The following is a 22,500-nucleotide window of genomic DNA, read 5'->3' as shown; positions in this document are numbered from 1 at the left end:
GCTCAACCAAACTACATGTGCATTTCAGAACTGCAGTCACCCTAAAAAGTAAACTCTTCATCATTTCCTCATCCTGCATGTTTCTGACATGTTCGAGTTTCTTACTTCTGTTAAACACTCATGAAGATTTACTGAAGAATGCTTGAAAAAATCTACCGCATCTATTCTTCAGAATATCTTCTTCAGAGTTCAATAGAAGAAAAAAACTCCTGAAAGTTTGAGTGTGATTAAATGAGGAGGAAATGTTGGTTTTTAGTTTATTTAACTAAAGAGAATTCTCACGTGTGCTTGGAGATGTCTCCATCGCTGCTCTGTCATGCTTGAGTACAGACGCTTGTTTAAGTTTGCCCTGAACACACAAATGTAAAAGCATCATGCACTGAGTCTGATGTAAAAACAAGTTATAATCGGTAACACAGTGGCTCAGTGGTTGGCACTGCTACCTCACAGCAAGAAGTTCACTGGTTCAAATCCCGGCTGGGTCAGTTGGTGTTTTTGTGTGGAGTTTGCATGTTCTCCCCGTGTTGGTGTGGGTTTGCTCCAGGTGCTCCGGTTTCCCCCACAGTCCAAACACATGCGCTATAGGGGAACTGGGGTCCGTTCTTCGTACCTCGCTTAAATGATCTAAGATTATTTGGCAGATCCCGGATCTTTTAATCTTGATAACTGATCTCTCGCTAATTTGGTTCTTCAAACGAGTTCGCGAATCAGATTAGAATGTCTGGATAAACTGATCTGAGATCGCTGCTTGTGTTGTGAAGGACAGATCTATCGATCCTCGAAATCATGATTAGCAATGCAACGATTGGCTGACGGCACAGCAGCGTAATGACATCATCTGATTAATATTCAATTATCCATGTGAGCAAAATTACATCAAATTAGCAGTAAACGGCTTGTTAAATATGACACGCAATAACCTAACACATTTGTTGTGAGCTGCAGGCTTTCCACGTTCATGTGTCAAGAGTATTCATCATGTATTTTAATGCAAATCAATGTATTTAGTTCTACATTTAGAAAATATTTTCTTTATTATAGTCGCCGTTTTTTAATCGGTGTAAAGAATAACTGGTTGTTTACAAAAGCATTTTGATATTGGTAAAGGCGTCTGCAACTTTTGTGAAGCATCAAATCACCGGCATATTAACTATCAAAACATGTTTATGACTGCATAAATGTATTATTGCTTTTAAAAAAGTCACATATTCTGCATTTCTATTATACACAATTTGTACTAAAGCGATCTAAAAAGTTAATATCTATAAGTTTTCTCTTTGCACCACAAGGTGGCAGTCTTTGTACTTTCATTTCGAGGGTGCAGATTGCATACGTTTTATTAATATGTATAACTTAATTTATTTTATTAATAACTATAACTTTATATATATAGTTAAAAATATTTACTATTTTCCCAAGTGTATATAGCTACTACTGTAAGAAAATATCAGAATTCGGAACATACTTTCTGTATTATCTTTGCTTGAACTGAGCCAATCTAATCCTGTTTATATGAATTGAACCTGCTCCCGATCAGGTTTGACCTAGCAGAACTGTTGCTATGACAACAACTCTCGAATCAGCTTTGAAGAACGAAACGATCCTGGATCGTGTCAAATCATCAATATCCAAATCCAGCTAACTGAGTAATCCACGTACGAAGAACGGACCCCTGATCAACTACACTGGCCATAGTGTATGATTGTGTGAATGAGTGTGTATGGGTGTTTTCCAGTACTGAGTTGCGGCTGGAAGGAAATCTGCTGTGTAAACCATATGTTGGAATAGTTGGCGATTCATTCCACTGTGGTGACCCCTGATAAGTAAGGGACTAAGCTGAAGGAAAATGAATGAATGAATGTGAGGTACAGTCTATCCCATCAAAAGTGTTTGTGTGTGTGTGTGTGTGTGTGCGTGCGTGTCTCACTCACGCGTGTGTGTTTGCTGTGTGTGCGTGTCAGGGTCTTCAGGATGAGCTCCAGTGGTTCTCTCAGCTGTGCTCGGAGGCGTCTGGAGTCCAGCAGAGAAACACAGGAGGTCCAGTAGAGACCCGCTGCGCTCACACACAGAGGCCAGCTGCCCGCCTGCTCCGCCAGCCTGCAATACACACACACACACACACACACACACACAGATGCACATGCACGTTCACACACAATCACACACACATTTGTTAAAAATGACCAAGAGGGGACCAGGGTTTCTGCTAATTTTACCGAAACAAACATCACACACAAACTTACACACACACACACACACACACACACAGACAAACACAAACACACAAACGTGCACACACGCCCCTGCATATACACACATGCACACACTCAGACACACATCTACACAAATGCCACACACACATGCACAAAACGTACACACACACACAAATGTGCACATACAGTACACATACACACACGCACACACATATAGACACACATGCACACAAATGCGCACACACACACACACATACACGCAAACATGTACACAGACACACGCACACATGCACACATGCAAATACGCACACACATACACACACACAGCACTGAGCCTGAAGCAGCAGAAGCACAGCAGTAGAGGAGTGTGTTCCAGACCTGACGGCAGACAGCAGCGCTCGCAGACCCTCCATATATGTGCTGTGATGAGCTCTGGCCTCATGAAGCAAACTCTGACCCCTCACACACGCTGCACTGCTCAGCATCTCCTGCACTGAACACACACTCAGCCTACACACACACACACACACACACACACACACACACACACACACACACACACACACACACACACACACACAATACACTGAGGAACTTCTCCATTTCACTACATCCTAAACTAAACTGATGTTCTCTTTGCACATGATGCGCTGCTCAGCTGTCTGACTCATGAAGAGCTGAACTTAATTCACTTGAACTGATGTCACTCACAGAGCGCTGGAGTCCGTCTCCAACCTGTGAACGGCGCTCTGCTCCAGCTGCAGTGCATTATGGGTGCAGGTCAGGACGAGGTCATGATCACGGGTCTGATGAGCGGACAGAGCGAGCTGAGTCCACACACAGAGCTCTACAGCAGGATCAGACCACTGAACGCCCGACGCCATCTCCACCAGCTGATGGAGAGAGAGAGGGAGAGGGAGAGGGAGAGAGGAAGAGAGAGAGAGAGAGAGAGAGGGAGAGAGGAAGAGAGAGAGAGAGAGGGAGAGAGAGGGAGAGGAAGAGAGAGAGAGAGAGAGAGAGAGAGAGAGAGATCATCTGTGTTACTGACAGACACCACAACGTATCTACTCAGCCTGACTGAGGCTTTCAGACTCACAAGTGACACACTGCACACTAATACACTTCACCATGTAGCGTATGAATTTAGTGTTTTTATTAACCAGACATTTAAACCGTTTCCCAATCGATAGCAAATGACATTTAATGATTCTCCCCCAAATCCAAACTGCACCCATCATGAGCACATGCAGTCAGCGTCATGATCATCTCTGTAGGAGAATCATGTTGCACAATCTAAAGTTCATTCATTTTCCTTTAGCTTAGTCCCTTATTTATTAGGGGTTCGCCACAGCGGAATGACCTGCCAACTATTCCAGCAAATGTTTTATGCAGCAGATGCCCTTCCAGCCGCAACCCAGCACTGGAAAACACAATCCAAAATAAATACAGTAATCCAACCTGATAGCACCACCCATTGACTAGTAGCTCCTCCCCTTCGTTATCAGCAGATCCTCCCCATTATTCAGCAGCCTTCTCACCAGCTCCTTCCCTTTGTTATTACCTCCTACCCTTTACCAGCAGCCCCTCCGTGTCACCAGAACACTCCCCTTTGTCATCAGCTCCTCCCTTTTGCCAGCAGCTCCTTCCTGTTCTCAGCAGATCCTCCCCTTCATCATGAACCCCTGCCATTCGTCAGCAGCCCCTCCTCTTCCTCAGCAGCTGCACCCCTTTGCCGGCAGCTCCTCCCTTTTGCCAGTATCTCTTCCCCTTACTTATGAGCTTATCCCCTTCATCATTTGCTCCTTCCATTTCTTAGCAGCTCCTACTCTTCCTCATCAGCCCCTCCTTTTTGTCATCAGCCCCTCCCTTTTCTCATCTGCTTCTTCCCTTTGACATCAGGCCCTCCCCTTCATCATCAGCGCTTCCTCTATACCAGCAGTTCCTCTCCTTCACTGATGCTCCTCCACTTCCTCAACAGCCCCAATCTTTCCTCATGAGCTCCTCCCCTTTACCAGCAGCCACTCCCCTCCATCTTCAGCTCTTCCTCTTAACCAGAAGCTCCTCCCCTTCACAGATGCTCCTTCCATTTGCCAGCAGATCCTCCCCTTCTTAAGCAGCCCCTCCACCTTTCTCAGCAGCTCCTCTCATTCTTCAGCAGCCCCCCCACTTTCTTAGCAGCTCCTCCCCTTCCCTATCAGCCCCTCCCCTTTCTCAGCAGCTCCTCTCATTCTTCAGCAGCCCTCCCATTATCTTAGCAGCTCCTCCCCTTCCCTATTAGCCCCTCCCCTTCATCATTAACTCCTCCCATTCTTCAGCAGTCCCTCACCTTTATCAGCTCCTCCCCTTTGCCGGCAGCTCTTCCACTTTACTAGCACCTCCGCCTCTTCTCAGAAGCTCCATTCCTTTGCCAGCAGCTCCTCCCCTTCCTCATCAACCCCTCCCCATTCACATCAGCCCCTTCCTTTCACCATTAGCCCCTCCCCTTCCCCTTCAGCCCCTCCCCTTTCTTAGCAGCTCGAGGTATTCAAGTGCATTTTTTTTTACTTCTTGGTGTGAACTCACTACGTACACTACTTGTACAACAAAGTGGTGTGGAATAGTGCATAAGCATGTGATTTGGGACACACAATCACAATCCACTGGTGGATCTTTATCAGTCTCCCCGGAGAACCACATAATGACAAAAGTACAAATTCAAGAAATGATTCTCAAGTGTCTATTCTTTCATCTAATTGCCACCAACGTTGATATACAGCTCTCCATATTGACATTGTAAGGAACAGGTCTCAAATAAGGGGCTGTTCACACTGAATACACTCTATTTGTGAAGTAGCGCAAGAGTGGGATAAACAATTGGTTGATGTTTGCCTCTGCTTCTGCACAATGATGCATTTAAAAGATTTAAGCAAAAATAACTAAATCTTTTAAAGATCATTGAGATGTTTCTGATTAAATAAATATTTTACATCAGATTAGCATCTCTTTGAGGCCAGAGTATCTGCATTTTGAGCCCATAGCAGTATATGAACAGGCCGTGTTTATATGTTCTTACCACAGACAGAGCAGGAACTGTAAACTCCATCAGTTTGGACTTCCTGTTACACTGAAGCATCTCCACAGCGATCAGCACTCGAGACATGGCGGAGACGGCTTCATTTTCACTCTGAGAGATGCAGAAATCAGATAAACACACAGTATTATATGATGAATGGATTCAGACGGCGTCTTTATTAGAGGTGTGAATCTACACTGATCTCACAGTTCGGTTCAGTTATGATTATCAGGCCATCGATTCAGTTTAATTGGATATCTCGGTGCAGTGACAGTGCTTTCCACAAATACTTTTATATTTTCTTCACAGCACAGCAATTCTCGTATTAAAATGTAAACATATATTTATTTATTATTTGTAATACAATTTTGTCCTTTAATACAAACAGTCAGATATATGTACTGTACCTTTAAAAGCCCAAGTACATGCACAGAACAACAGGAGCATTTATAGCAAATATAATAAACCCGCTCGCTTTCATATAGTTAAAAGCAGAAGTTTACACACACTCTAAAGAAAGGAGCATAACCATTTTTTTAAATGTCTGATGGTCAGTGGCGTAGCGGACGGGCCCGGGGGGGCCCCGCGTCGTCGTGATTTTCAATAATTAAAAATCCACCGGCGAACGCAATAATCAAACTCTTGGGAACAACTGTGGTCGGAACCAAAGTTCACACGTCTGTGTTCTCTGAATACCTCTCAAGCGGTGGACTACTTCATTCTGATTGCTTGCCGCCAATGTTGCCAACTTAGCGACTTTGTCACTAGATTTAGCGACTTTTCAGACCCCCTTAGCGACAAATCTAGCGACTTTTTTTTGTGTGTTATTGGAGATTTTTATTAGACTGTCATTTGTCCATACTGTACCATCCCTACTCTTCTTAACGAGCTGCGTGTGATGCCGCCGGCCCCTCCCCCGCCTCACAGCACTGACAGGCGGCCCAGTCAGTCCTCGTACAGCAGCCTCTCCCACCTGCAGCCCGAGAGCAGATCACCCCTCTGCGTACCGACGACAAATGACTTAGCACAGGCAGTGTGAAGGTATTTCCCTTGTACAGTCAAACCGATCTACTTCTACTTTATTTTAACAATTTAATTGGACCGTTTATTCTTTTCTTGTTCACAATCACAGATATTAGTGACTTTAGTTTTTGAACTTGTCTGAGTTTATTACATATGAGAGATTACTGCACATTCACTACACATCTATAATGACATACTGTATTCAAACAGCAATAAATTTAGTTAAATAAACATGCTTATATAAAGTGTAGTGCAATTATAAATACCCCTTTATTAACCATAGGCTGTTAAACAAACAGAAACGGTAGAACGTGATGACGCCAGTGATATGCAAATTGACGTATGATGTATCCCCCCTCCCTTCATCAGGGGGCCCCGTTAGCGATCCCTGCAGGGGGGCCTCTGCATTTTGCGCTAAGCCACTGCTGATGGTAAATCACACTAAACTTTTACTACTTTAGGTGTGTTAGGATTACCTAAATGATTTACATTTGCTAAATGCCAGAATATTGAGAGAATTATTTTATTAATTTCTAGACAGTCAGTAGTTTACACACATTTCCTTGGTATTTTTTAGCTTTGCTTTTAAACTGTATATCTTTGGTCAAATGTTTTGGGTCTCCTTCCACAAGCTTCTCACAATAGGAATTGTGGCCCATTCCTCCTGACAGAATTGCTGTAACTGAGTCAGATTTGTAGGCTGTCTTGCTCGCACAAGCTTTTTCAACTCCGCCCACACATTCTCTATAGGATTGAGATCAGGGCTTTGTGATGGCCACTCCAAAACATTCACTCTGTTGTCCTTAAAGCACATTTGAACTCATTTGGCAGTGTGTTTAGGGTCATGGTCTGTTTGGAAGAGCCATTTGTGGCCAAGTTGTAATGTCCTGGCTGATGTCTTGAGATGTTGCTTGAGTATTTCTCCATAATGTTCTTTCTTCATGATGCCATCTATGCTGTGAAGTGGACCAGTCCCTCCTGCAGCAAAACAGCCCCACAACATGACGCTGCCGCCCCCATACTGCACAGTTGGGATGGTGTTTCTAGGCTTGTGCGCTTTCCCCTTTGTCCTCCAAATGTAACACTGCTCATTATGGCCAAACAGTTCAATTTCAGCTCCATCAGAGCACAGGACAAGTCTCCAAACATGAGTCTTTTTCCCAGCGTAATTCAGCAGATTGTAATCTGGCTTTGTTGTTGATTCTGGCTTGTTGATTCTCCATGTTGTCACAGAAGGAAGCAGTGTGTTTGAGCTTTTCCTTCAATACTATTCTACAGTTGTGCCTCACATTAACTCAAATGTTGTCAATTAGCCAATCAGAAACTTCCAAAACCCTGACATCATCATCTGAGCTTTATCAGAGGCAGAATAATCTTATTGTGCGTAAACTTGACTTTCAAGAAGAGTTATAACAAATTCTCAAAACAAATCTCTCTCATTATTCTGCCATTAAGCAGAACAGAAACACATGTGATCATCCTGACTTACCTAAAAGAGAAAAAGTTTAGTCACATTAACATATATATATATATATGTTAATTTTGTATAACTTTGTCCATCTAAACATTAGAATCTGCTCCAAATTGCATATTATTTGCTCAGTTTGAGTCTCTGAGATGTGTTTGCCTACATATTCTCACAATAGAGAGTTAATGAGCCAGAAACCCTGATGCATCCACTCTGGCACAAAACAACATCACATATAAAAGGTCTCGGTTTGCATTCAGACTGGTTTAGTTTTATTTTGTCCATCACCTCATCATTGATGTCCAGTTTAAGTCCGATCTGTTGCTGAAGCTGCTGTTTAACGGAGACCCACGTGCTCAAGAGCTTCTTCCTCACCATGATAGGCACTGGATCAATGTTCCCATTGGACAGCTTCAGAGCATACTCACACACCTACACACAAACACACACACATGCACACAAACACACACACATACTTTAACGATTCATTTATATCTACATAAGGGAAACATTTTTTAGGACACAATAAACAGATGTAGGTATATACACGTACAACATCAGAAATCAAAGGCATACTGAAAGCTCTTTACAATTAAACACATTGCTTATTCGTGGTAATGCCCAGACACAAAGCCTTCAGAACTGCCTTAATCCTTCATGGCAGAGATTCAACAAGCTGCTGGAAATATTCCTTAGAGATTTTGCTCCATATTGTCATGATAGCATCACACAGTTGCTGCAGATTTGTCGGCTGCACATCCATGATGCCAATCTCCCGTTCCACCACATCCCAAAGCTGCTCTATTGGATTGAGCTCTGGTGACTGTGGAGGCCATTTGAGTACAGTGAACTCATCGTCATGTTCAAGAAACCAGTCTGAGATGATTGAGCTTTATGACATGCTGCGTTATCCTGCTGGAAGTAGCCATCAGAAGATGGAGACACTGTGCTCATAAAGGGATGGACATGGTCAGCAGCAATACTCAGGTAGGCTGTGGCGTTGATGCTCAATTGGTACTAATGGACCCAAAGAAAATCTCCCCCACACCATTACACCACCACCACCAGCCTGAACCGCTGATACAAGGCAGGATGATCCATGCTTTCATGATGTTGAGGCCAAATTGTGAGCCGAGCATCCGAATGTGTCAGCAGAAATGGAGACTCATCAGAGCAGGCAACGTTTCTCTGTAAACCCTAGAGATGGTTGTGCGTAAAAATCCCAGTAGATCAGCAGTTTCTGAAATACTCAGAGCAGCCCGTCTGGTAGCAAAAACCAAGCCATGTTCAAAGTCTCTTAAATCCCCTTTCTTCCCCATTTTGATGCTCGCTTTGAACTGCAGCAGATCCTCTTGACCATGTCTACATGCCTAAATGCCTTGAGCTGCTGCCATGTGATTGGCTGATTAGAAATTTGCATTAACGAGCATTTGGATATATATCAGGAACATACACACACACACACACACACACACACACACACACACACACACACACACACACACACACACACACACACACACACAGGTATCAGCAGAGCACAGAGCATCTCCAGCACATCCTCTAACTCAGAGTTTGAGTGTAAATCTGCAGTTTTCTGCAGCCTGATGTGTGTTTGAAACGGCCAGATTAGCTTCTCATGTGGAGTGTGAAAAGAGCAGTGTTAGGGAAAGTAGTTAGCGAATAATTTCCCTATTATAAAGGCTTTCATGTGGAATTAGCGCTGATATGTGCAGCAAAGGGTCTGTAAATCTGCACAAAAGGCAGCAAAATGAAATTTAATTAGAAGCGGCAAGACGAGCGAGACGTTTAACAGCATCTGACTGTGAATCCATTTCAGAAAGAGCAGTTTAATAGGAAATGTTCATTAAATGTGTTCGACTGGATCTGAGACACACGCTCATGCACTGCTAAAATACTTTTCCTACTTGTTTTTGTCTTGTTTCTAGTCCAAATATCTAAAAAGTCTTAAATCAAGGAGCGTTTTCTAGACAAGCAAAAAAATACTGTCTCGTTTTCAGAAATAATGAGTCAAAAAAAAGCTAAATAATCTGACAATTGTTTCACTTACCATATTGTATAATTATTGCTTCCTTTAAGGAAAAACGTACTTCATTTTGGCATATCATTTCAGAAAACGAGACCACATTTTTAGCTTGTCTAAAATGCTATACAAGATAAAGATAAACACAAATCCACACATTTATGCACAAAGATGCATTGAACAGACATGCACAAAAAAAAAAAACACACACCCACACACTAACAAGTGTGTGCACACATAGAAGCACACAAACGCACACAGAAACGCATACTCAACTACACAAATGCATACTCACACTCAAATGAACACACAGACAGAACACTGCATACTATGCTACTGTCTCAGGTTGACGTCAATATAAAGACGGTTTGGGAATCATTCTGAAAGTGACTCATTTTTAATGAATCAACTCTTGGATTGAGAGTCAGTAACTTTACACACACTGTGCACTCTGCAGGGTGCTTCATTCACTTGGAGCTGAGTTACACCACATGAACGCTCATTTTCAAATATTCATAATAGGGGCACTTTAGAATGTGTCACGTTTTTTATTCATCCTTTTTTTGTAGAGTGCAAAAAACATGATATATTTATGTACAACTGACAAATATGTGTCACATTAAGTTTATATGAAAACTGCATAATTCAAAGACATGCAACATTTATTGTCTTCAAGCTTATCTGGTCTCAGACTGATATTTGGAGCTTGTTTTGCTTGCATACATGCATAAATAAACACATAAATAAATGCAAAAATAATTGTATGAATAAATAGACAAATAAATCATTAAATGCATAAATTAAATGCAAAAATAAATGCATAAATAAATACATAAATAAATCAATAAATACGTAAATAAATGCATAAATAAATGTATAAATAGTTGTATAAATAAATACACAAATAAATCAATAAACGCATAAATAAATGCAAAAATAAATGCATAAATAAATGCATAAATAAATCAATAAATGTGTACATAAATGCATAAATAAATGCATAAATAAAAAAATAAAAGCATTAATAAAGGCAAAAATAAATGCATAAATAAATGCACAAATAAATCAATAAATGCGTACATAAATGCATAAATAAATGCATAACTAAAAAATAAAAGCATTAATAAAGGCAAAAATAAATGCATAAATAAATGCAAAATTAAATAAATAAATGTTTAAATAAACAAATAAATGCATGAATAAATGTGTAAATAAATGCAAAAATAAACAAATAAATGCATTAAAACAAATGCATGCATCAATGCAAAAATAAATGCATAAATGAACAAATAAAAGCATGAATAATTGCATAAACAAATACAAAAATAAATGCATAAATAAATGTATACATTAACAAATTGCATAAATAAATGCATAAATAAAAGCACACACAAATGCATACATAAACAAATAAATAAATGCATAAATAAATAAATAAATAAATAAAGGGATCAATTAACAAATAAAAACATTAATAAATGCAAAAATAAAATGCATAAATATATGCATAAATAAACAAATAAATAAAAAATTAATAAATAAATGCATAAATAAACAAATAAATGTATAAACAAATGCAAATACAAATGCATGAATAAATACATAAATACATGCGAAAATAAACAAACAAATACATAAATAAACAAATAAATGCATAAATAAATACAAAAGTACATTTATGAATAAATGCATAAATATAAGTGTAAATAAATAAATAAATGCATAAATAAATAAATGTAAAAAAATAAATGCATAAATAAAACAAAAGTAAATATAAAGTTCATAAAATAATTCTGCTTAATATAATAAGACGAAATATTTTTTCAGTTATCATATTTTTTGTATTACTTATTTCAGAACATATAAATAATACAACTAACGAATTCAGCATTATAAAATGCTATAATTACAGAATAATCATAAAAATCATAATAATAATAGAAACAAACAAAAAAAATAAATAAAGCCAAAACACAATAAAGTAAAAGTACACATCACAAATCTGTAGTGATCTCTTACAGCACTTCATAAAATTCTATTTCAGATAGGCACATACATTTTTTTTTTCATATTTTCATAAGCTCACTTATATTATATTCATGTATGAGTGATAAACGTGCATCACTTTAAGTTTCTATGCAAAAACTGCATAATTAAAACACATGGAACATTTATTTCCTCCAAGCTCATTTGAAGTCAAGCTGGTATTTGGAGCTTGTTGTGAATGTTTCAGGCCTCTAGACCCCTCGTCAGACGCTGTATTTGTTGTGTGTGTGTGCAGATAAGCAGTGGCTCACCTCTAAAGCTCTCCTGATGTCCTGCAGAGCCGCCGTTTCCAGCTGAGGGCCCGCAGTGAAGCCTGTTTTCTCCACAATCTTTCCTCGACTTTTCTTAGTCTTTTCTGCTGCTTTTACCGCGCTCTGGGGTTCCGGATCCACACACACACACTGCTGGAGGAGTCCTTGAGCCACAGCGTCACACAGCAGCACCACCACAACCAGCTCACTGCACAAAACACACACACACATTCACACACACACACACACATACACTATCAATGATGCATAACAATAATTACAGAATAATTAGAAATAATTATTAAAATCAAATCAAAATAATATATAAAGTTAAAGTCAGAATTATTTGCCCCCCTGCATATATTTCCCCATTTTCTGTTTAACAGAGAGCAGATCTTTTCAACATTGTTGATGGTAAATAATATTTGACTAGATGTTTTTCCAAGAGACTTCTCTTCAGCTTAAAGTGACATTTAAAGGCTTCACTAGGGTAATTAGGGTAAAGTTAGGGTAATTAGGCAAGTCAATGTATAACGATGGTCTGTTCTGTTTTCTCCGGGTGCTCCGGTTTCCCCACAGTCCAAACACATGCGCTATAGGGGAAATGGGTAAGCTACATTGGCTGTAGTGTATCAGTGCATGTGAATGAGTGTGTATGGGTGTTTCCCAGTGATGGGTTGCAGCTGGAAGGGCATCCGCTCCATGAAGCATATGCTGGATAAAGCCTGGTTTATACTTCTGCGTTAAGTGACCGGCGTAACCCATGGCGCATGCATGCTTCTGCGCGCTGTCTCTGTTGGTCTGCATTAACACTTCTGAAGCGCTAGTGGGCAGTGAGGTGTAAATGTTCCTCTGTGTCGAGTTTCTTCGCTGCTGTTTTGTTTTTCTGAAGACTTCCGGGATGTACAAGTGGCTCAAACTCGCTCATTTTGAGGCAGGAACCGGCGGACGTGCAACAACTTTAACTATGAGGTAAACACAAAACAAAACTTTCCATCCGGAGCTCCACACTTGTAAACAATCGCTCCATTTAGGTCGCGCCATTCGCGGGGCTCTCGGTCCCGCCCAGACTCGTCAGCGCTACCAAGCCCACCAATAAATATACTTTTTAAACCAAAATTAACAAACTTAACATAAAATAATTAAAACAAAAATAATAATCGGCAAATAATAGTTCGGGGAGCACAGGATTTCACCGCTGTTATTCGCAGTTGATGTTGTTCTGTTGGCTTCATCGAACATGGACCTTCAGCATGCACTGGGCTGATTTGACTGGGCTGAAGACCCAGGACACACTGGAGGGACTATGTCTCTCGGGTGGCCTGGGAACGCCTTGGGATCCCCCTGGAGGAGCTGGAGGAAGTGTCTGAAGAGAGGGAGGTCTGGGGTTCTCTCCTAACACTGCTGCCCACACGACCCGGCCTCACATAAGCGAATGAAAATGAACAATAATACACAAAACATAATGTAAAGCAACACACACCAACTAAAATCAAATCACATAATATTAAAAAAACATTTCTATTTAATTTGTGAAAGTACTATTAGGGACAATACTTAAAATATAAACACATTTAAAAACACCTCAAAAAACATACATCGAAAGTCAATCCTATCTGGAGCACACACGCACTGAACTTTACATTTCAGCACTAGTAAGGAACATCAATCCCTCAGTCAGAAACATCCCTCACACACAGTAACAGCAGGACTACATTACCCAGCATGCCCCGTGTGTCTCAGCAGCTCCAGTATGCGGCTGAATGTGGGCAGCAGCAGCAGATATTCTCCTCTGGACAGTACATCCCTGCTGTAGTTCCACAGATAAACAGCTGCATTCACCACCAGCCACGCCTCACACAGCTCCACCCCCAGCTCCGCCCCTCGCAGGAACTGACCAATGGTGTAAGCTGACAGATCCTTGATCCAATCACTGAGCACAGAGAGAAAAGACAAAGACTGATGACAGCGGACGTAACACATGATAATGTATGTCTGTATTACTATTAAACGTGTGATCATTAGATTAGATGTTGATGATGAAAATATTTATAGAGCAGTTATATTGTCCTGAACTATTTTATATCGATTTACATGTCATTCTACTGGCACACCTTCCCCAATATATATATATATATATATATATATATATATGTATATATATATATATGTATATATATATATATATATATATATATATATATATATATATATATATATATATATATATATATATATATATATATACATACATACATACACAGACACATACACTCACACACACATTTATATTTACTTTATTCATTAAATTTATAGTCATACATAGTATATTTATTGTTTTACCATTTGTTTAGATCAATAAATAATTCAGCATTTTTACAAAAATTCCCCCTATGGTAATGCTAATGCTATTATTATTATTATTACTATTATTATTCTATAATATAACATCTTTACATGTGATATCAAATAAGGTTTAGCACAAAAGTAATCTGTAAGTAATCCGGAAGTAGTCAGATTACATTACCAGAAATGTCTCATTTAAGATATTATATTACTGACGTATGAAATAACGATTAGGACAAAGTAATCTAAATGTAATCCAAAAGTAATCAGATTACATTTTTATAAAAGTCTAATCTAAGATATTATATTACTGACCAAACATTTCATTATGTAATCAAAGTGTTAACACAAAAGTAATCTAAATGTAATCCAAAAGTAGTCAGATTACATTACCACAAACGTCTAATCTAAGATATATTACAGACCACACATTTTATAATGTAATCAAACAGGGGAAAAGACGAAAGAAATCTAAATGTAACCAAAAAGTAGTCAGATTACACTAGCCTAAATGTCTAGTCTAAAATATTACACTACTGAATATAAATTGTGTTGTATAATCAAATAAGTGTTAACACAAAAGAAATCTAAATGTAATCCAGAAGTAATTAGATTACTTTACCATGAATGTCTAATCTTAGATATATTACTGACTGAGCATTTTATAATGCAACCAAATAACGGTTAGCACAGAAGTAATCTTAATGTAATTCAGATTAAATCTGATTACATTACCATAAATGTCTAGTCTAAGATATTATATTACTATCATCATCATCTTAATTATTTGTATTAACAACAATACTAATATTACTACTACTACTACTAATAATAATTTTATCCTTATCATCAAATTCTAAAGATTATTATTATTATTATTATTATTATTAATAATCAATATAAATTAATAATAATAACAATAACAACAAAAATAATAATGTTTTACTATAAATAAAAACGTTTATTATTGTTATTTATTATTGTTGTTATTATTGTTGTTATTATTATAAATATCATTATTATTATCATTATTATTAATATTATTATTATTAATACAATCATCATCATAATAATTTGTACTAACAATAATAGCGACAATAATAATAATAATAATATTATTATTATTATTAATAATAATAATAACAAAATTAGTATCATTGTTATTATTAACAAATTAAAAAGATTACATTATTATTGTTATTAATAATAATAATATAAATTATTAAGATAATTAAAATTATAGTGCATGTGAATGCACTATATTACAGTATATATAAAATTATAATTAACAAAATTAATAATATTGTTATTATTATTAGTATCATTATTTACTTTTATTTTTATTATACACAAGTCAACAATGCATAATTTTACCATTTAAGGACATACTGTTACCAATCCAACATACTGCTATTACATAATTTGAATATAATATCTAAGAACTTTCTGATGTCTTCATGGCAGCACAGTGTGCCCTCTGCTGTCATGTACAGTATGTAATCTGCATTTGCACAGAATGCACAGAATGCATTGATATGTGGTGCAGCATCAGCAGCGTGTGTTTATCTGCTAACTGAATTACACTGACACTCCGCACAGATACAATAAAGCTGAATCCAATTCCATCTGATCTCATTAGGCAACGGGCGATTCACATTAAAGCAGTGTAAGTGTGTGTGTGTGTGTGTTCTGCTGAGCCCTGTTTATCCTGACTTTTGTTTCATGTGGCTGATAATTTGAAAAAGTCATTTAATGCATGCTGGGATGTGGAATAGAGCGGCTCTCTGTGATTATCCTCTCTGTTCGGCTCAATAACACACACCAGATCAACATCGAACACCACAAATCAGTCTGAGAGACAAATGTGTGTGTGTGTGTGTGAGAGAGATACAGAGACTAGGACACAGCTTCAAAAACCATTTAAAATCACATTACTTTTTTACATTAGTGAAATTATTAGAAATGATGATAATAATAATAATAAAATTATTTTACAGTAAACACACACACACACACACACACACACACACACACACACACACACACACACACACACACACAAATACCAAATCGATTTTTATTAGTTCATTCATTCATTTATTTCCCTTCGGCTTAGAAGTTTCAGAGGTCGCCACAGCGGAATGAACCGCCAACTCATCCAGCACATGTTTTACACAGCGCAAGCCCTTCCAGCTGTAACCCATCACTGGGAAACATCCACACACACACTCATTCACACACATACACTACGAACAGTACCCAATAGCCTACCCAATTCAGATATATAATACAAGTTACATGTAAAAATTCAACAACAGTTGTTTTGTTCACCTGTACAGCTTCCAGTGGGCGTCGTCCTCAGGTGGGTGTGTCTTTCTTTTATCAGGTGGTACAGCAGATCCATTCAGCTCCACCCCCTCAGAGCGAAGTTTTAGAATGGTTACCTAGACAGCGCAATACTTTAGTAATGATTGCATTATGCAAATGTATAAGCATATGAGTCACACAATTTACCCTACGGTATCATTATAGTTGATAAGCCAATGTCTAACATCATCAAAATGATCAATCCTGTTTTATACAAACTGCCAGTCATACAACAGAGGCTTGTAGGAGATTGTCATTATTGGCAATAAAATAAAACATCTTTTCAGCATAGCAGCAGAAATGTCAGTGTTTTGAGAAAAGTTTATTTCCAGAACCAGTACATCCTCTGTTTTCCAGCGGTGGAATGATTTTCTCCAGTGCTGACTAGCGAGTTGTGATGTTGCTGTGAACGTCAAGTTGTTTTTGTAACATTAACGCGCCCTTAATGTACATAATGTTCAGTAAATGTTTGTGGTTTTGTGTTAAGGTTTTCTATCAGCAAACACTAACAGTGAGGAACATTAGTGCGAGTATGAAATATTAAGTGATCATCATTACCTTTTAAAGAGAAATGGTTAACAACGGTCTTGTTGCTCATAAAAAAATAGAGATTTAATTTTTCTATCTGTCAAAACAGCACAAGATTATCCTGCATCTTTATATGTGACATCAAATAAGGTTTAGCGGAAAAGTCATCTGTAAGTAATCCGGAAGTAGTCAGATTACATTACCGGAAATGTCTCATTTAAGATTTTATATAACAGACTAAAAATGTTATAATGTAATCAAATACATGTTAACACAAAAGTAATCTGAATGTAATCCAAAAGTATTCAGATTTCACTGCCATTAATGTCTAAGATACATTACAAACTACACATTTTACCGTGTAATCAAATAAATTAACACAAAAGTAATCTAAATGTAATCCAAAAGTAGTCTAATTACATTACTACAAATGTCTAATCTAAGATACTATATTACTGACTACAAAATGTATCGTATAATCATATAACAATTATAACAAAAGTAATCTAAATGTAATCCAAAAGTAGTCAGATTACACTACCATTAATGTCTAAGATACATTACAAACTACAAATGTTATTGTGTAATCAAATAACAGTTAGCAAAAGTAGTCTAAATGTAATCCAGAAGTAGTCTAATAACGTTACTACAAACGTCTAATCTAAGATATTATATTCCTGGCCTCAAATTATACTGTGTGACCGCAGTCAAATAACGATTCGCACAAAAGTAATCTAAATGTAAAGAATAGTCAGATTACGTTACTACAAAAGTCTTATCCAAGATATATTATTAAGGAAATGTTTTGTAATGTAATCAAATAAGGGTTATCACAAAATTAATCTAAATGTAATCCAGAATAGTCAGATTACATAATAAAAAGTAACAAAATATCTCAGAATACATTTGTTGTAATGTAATCACAGGAGACACAAAAGTAATCTAAATGTAATCCACAAAAAGACACATTACATTACTATGAATATATAATCTAAGATATTGTATAACTGAATACAAATTGTGTAATCAAATAACAACTAAAACAAAAGTAATCTAAATCTAATCTAGAAGTAGTCAGATGACATTAACATAAATGTCTCATCTTAGATATATTACCGAGTACACATTTAAACAAAAGGTTTCCACAAAAGTCATCTAAAAGTAATCCAAGAGTAGTCACATTGATTTCTAATCTAAGCTACATTACAAACTACAAATGTTATCATGTAATCAAACAGTTAGCACAAAAGTAATCCAAATGTAATCCAAAAGTAGTCAGATTACATTACCATTAATGTTTAAGATACATTACAAACTACAAATGTTATTGTGTAATCAAAGAACAGTTAGCACAAAAGTAATCTAAATGTAATCCAGAAGTAGTCTGATTACATTACCACAAACATTTAATCTAAGATATTATATAACTGGAAACAAAATGCACCATAATCATATAACGGTTATAACAAAAGTAATCCAAATGTAATCCAAAAGTAGTCAGATTACACTACTTTTAACGTCAAAGATTCATTACTAACTACAAATGTTTGCATGTAATCAAATAACAGTTAGCACAAAAGTAATCTAAATGTAATCCAAAAGTAGTCTGATTAACACAAACATCTAATCTAAGATATCATAATCCTGACTACAAAATGTATTGTAATATCATATAATGGTTATAATAAAAGTAATCTAAATGTAATCCAGAAGTAGTCAAATTACATTACGACAACTACTAAACTAAGAGATTGTAGAAAATTGAGAAGTAATCCATGTGCTCTTCTGATGATTACTTCATACGTCAGGCTTTACAGGGTTAAATAATGATTGCATAATGTGTTTTGCAGCAGACTCTGGGATCTTTAGAGACTGAGGGATCAGTGTTGTGTCTGTGTGGATCTTTCAGATGTGCAGCAGGGGCTGATGGGAATGAACGGTTCATACGGTTAACACAGGATGACAGAGGATCAAAGCGTCGCCGGTCCACGAGGAACACGCAGCTCATTACATTTAAGGCACGTCTTCTGAAAAATCAACCCTCCAAATAAAGAGGAAACATTCGCCGAGAACAAAGCAAGGCAGAATCAAAGAGAAGCTGCTCTGCTTTAGTCAAGGTCATCGCCCCTGTGTCTCACACACTTCAACTCGAGTTCGGTTGAGCTTTACTTCATTCCGCTACATGTGTAGATGCAGTTGAAGTCAGAATTATTCAACATCTGTGATTTTTTTAAAATTATTTTTTAATTATTTCCCAAATGATGTTGAACAGATTTAGAAATTTTTCCCAGTTTTACCTATAATATTTTATCTTCTGGAGAACGTCTTATTTGTTTTATTTCGGCTGGAATAAAAGCAGTTTTTAATTGTTGCAAAGCCATTTTAAGGTCAATATTATTAACCCCTTAATCGGAATCAGAAAGAGTTTCATTGGCAGGTATGTTCACACTTACGAGGAGGTTGTTTTGGTGACAGAGCTTCTACAGTGCAACAGAATTACAGAGACAGGACAAAACACAGATCATAAATATATTATAAAGATAGAAGTAAGTAGTGAATGCAAATATACAGAATGACAGGTGTATGTACAGGTATATTACTATATACACCCTTATATGTGCAGCCAGGGCTTTACATTAACTTTTTTGATCGCCAGCCACTGTGGCTAGTAGATTTCCAACATTACTAGCCACTTGCCATTTTCACCAGCCACAATTTTGTTGTTTGGAAAATATATTTTATATAAATAAATATGACTTTGACATGCTAAAATGACTTGATTTAGATGTTGTGCTGTCCACATGCCTCCTCATTTATTTCACTGTGTGTGTGTGTTGTGTATGAGCTGTGCATGAGCAAATGGGTTGTGTCACATTGCAATTGGTTTTTATTTCACATGACTTTTTAGGGCTCAGAATAAAGAATTCATCTCTACCCACGTTAAAAAGAAATAATTATTTTTCAGCCACATATTTAAATGTGTCAAAACAAGCAAATATATAGCTGTATACATGCACGTTTTATTCAACAAAACTTTATGATTATTATTTTTTTTGATTAACATTTAAAAAGATCTATTGTCATGCATCTAAAATCTGCACATTAATCTGTCCTGCTAAAGGTCCCAGATCAGCAGTCACTACACACAAATGGGGAGTTAATTTCATATTAAAGCAATGTTATTATAAAGGATGATGATTAAACTATATTAACAAAAATAACTGTAAGCAAAAGAAAGCAGGTAAAAACACACCACGAGTGATAATGAAAGGATGATCACGTGCCTGAGCATAATTAAAACGAAAGCATTGACTGCTGCTGTTGCTTACAAATTTATACATTTTTCAATCTTGAGCTCTTAAAAGCAGCAGGACTGTGCACTGAAAAAAATATTCAAAGATGATTCCTTGGATTTACTCAATTTGTTTATGTTAAGTAGTTATAAACAAATTGAATTGTGTTGAATTTAAACAAACAAATTAAGTTAAACAATATTCAATTTAATTTGTTTGTTTAAATTCAGCACAAATAAATTGTTTGCAACAGTTCTGCATGCAACACTTTTTTCAGTGTAGGTATACGAGCATCGTTTTTTGTCTAGTCTTTTTCAAAGAGAACCGATTGCAAGTGAACGGAAAAAAAGCGCAAGTAAACGGGAGCCCACGCGCGCGCTTTTTAACAGTTGCGCGCATCACATCACCTGCGCGCGCGAGTAATCATCCTCTCATACGGTATTCACCTGCTTTGTCTTGCGCGAACAGTTATTGTTTTCAGTCGTGCTGTTTCTCGATTCTAAGATCACATTTGCACGCATATTGGGCCATCCTTATTGGTGAACCCTGCTTTAAGAAAACTACAATGTCAAAATTATTTCCAACCTGCCAAAGTGGCTAGTGGGAGCGGCTGTCTAACCCGCCAAAGCTGAAATCTACCCGCATTTGGCGGGTGTTAATGTAAAGCCCTGTGTGCAGCTGTTATGTGCAAATTGGCATGTAAGGTGTGTTGTTGAATACGTGTGTGTAAAAGTGTATAGCAAACAGTGATGTTTGTTTCACAATTATTATCATCCTGTTCATGAGATGTATTGCCTGAGGGATGAAACTGCTTCTGTGTGGGGCTGTTCTGATGCGCAGTGCTCTGTAGTGTGGACCAGAAGGTAAAAGTTCAAAGAGGCAGTGTGCTGGGTGTGAGGGGTCCAGAGTGATTTTGGCAGCCCTTCTGCTCGCTCTGGATAAGTACAGTTCTTGGAGATAAGTAGGGTTGTACCAATGATTTGCCAACTATTTGACGTACTCTTCAGAGGTCAGATTCGGTAGCTGAGCTAAACCAAACAGATATTGACGTGCAGATGACTGATTCAATGATGGAAAGCATTATTAGTTTTGGATTATCTACAGAACAATCCTCTTGCCTAATTACCCTAACGAAGCTTTTAAAAGTCACTTTAAGCTGTATAGAAAAGTCTTAAAGAATATCTAGTTTAATAATATTTACAGGCATCATGGCAAAGAGAAAATAAATCGGTTATTAAAAATGAGTTATTAAAATATTATGTTTAGAAATGTATACTGTATACTTTTTGTATAATCCTGAGTTTTTGGTAGGCCATCTGCTTGTTTCTCCTATTGTCTCCTATTTTTGCTACAGCAGACTAGTTCAGTAAATGGAAAGAAAGAAGAAATGCATGTAGCGTTTTTCCTTATCGTCATCACAACAGTAATCTTGTAGTGTTGGAGCTGATTTAGGATTAATTACAGTGACCTCCCATTTGCAACAGAGAAATACTGGAAAATCTCTGTAGACTGATGACATTTCTGGCCGTTCAGCCTGTTCAGCTGTTTGGTCATCACTTTAGACATTACGCTAGAGAATCATTCAAACACTAGCTCTACAGTGACGCTGGTGAATTACTCTTACAAAGGGTTTTTAAACTCTGTGTTTGATTTAGATTTTTATATACACAATTAAGCCATTGAACTGTTGTATAAACCCAATATCACACTTGTAGTAGTGCAATATGACTGTATATCGGGGTTGGGGGCACTAAGGCAGTCAGCCTGCAGCCTCGCATTCCTCCCACCAGTGCCGATATACAGCTATATGGCACTGCTACAAGTCTGATAATGCTTATATATATATATATATATATATATATATATATA

At 37.3% G+C, this 22,500-nt stretch overlaps 2 protein-coding genes across 19 annotated transcripts in view; one reads left to right on the top strand and one right to left on the bottom strand.

The window, feature by feature from the left end:
• Window positions 1–22,500, top strand: part of inpp5a (inositol polyphosphate-5-phosphatase A) — a 639,159-nt gene that overhangs the window by 450,897 nt on the left and 165,762 nt on the right. The window lies entirely within an intron of this gene.
• Window positions 1–22,500, bottom strand: part of cfap46 (cilia and flagella associated protein 46) — a 199,082-nt gene that overhangs the window by 89,490 nt on the left and 87,092 nt on the right. For all 18 annotated transcript variants that reach the window (XR_015506532.1, XR_015506533.1, XR_015506534.1 and 15 more), the window contains exons 17-25: window positions 16,775–16,887; window positions 13,818–14,030; window positions 12,098–12,305; window positions 8,045–8,188; window positions 5,266–5,376; window positions 2,925–3,106; window positions 2,592–2,723; window positions 1,932–2,097; window positions 283–349 (exon numbers count right to left, since the gene is read on the bottom strand). Coding sequence is in view for 14 of the 18 variants with exons in the window: in XM_087279874.1 (XP_087136000.1) it covers window positions 283–349; window positions 1,932–2,097; window positions 2,592–2,723; window positions 2,925–3,106; window positions 5,266–5,376; window positions 8,045–8,188; window positions 12,098–12,305; window positions 13,818–14,030; window positions 16,775–16,887 (1,336 nt within the window). In the remaining 4 variants the exon portion in view is untranslated. The remainder of the gene's footprint in view (window positions 1–282; window positions 350–1,931; window positions 2,098–2,591; window positions 2,724–2,924; window positions 3,107–5,265; window positions 5,377–8,044; window positions 8,189–12,097; window positions 12,306–13,817; window positions 14,031–16,774; window positions 16,888–22,500) is intronic.

Source organism: Danio rerio, chromosome 13 (genome assembly GCF_052040795.2).
Source record: "Danio rerio strain M-AB ecotype USA chromosome 13, GRCz13ab, whole genome shotgun sequence".
Classification (NCBI taxonomy): domain Eukaryota; kingdom Metazoa; phylum Chordata; class Actinopteri; order Cypriniformes; family Danionidae; genus Danio; species Danio rerio.
Note: the sequence above shows the minus strand (reverse complement) of the source record. Positions and strands in the feature narration are given on the sequence as shown.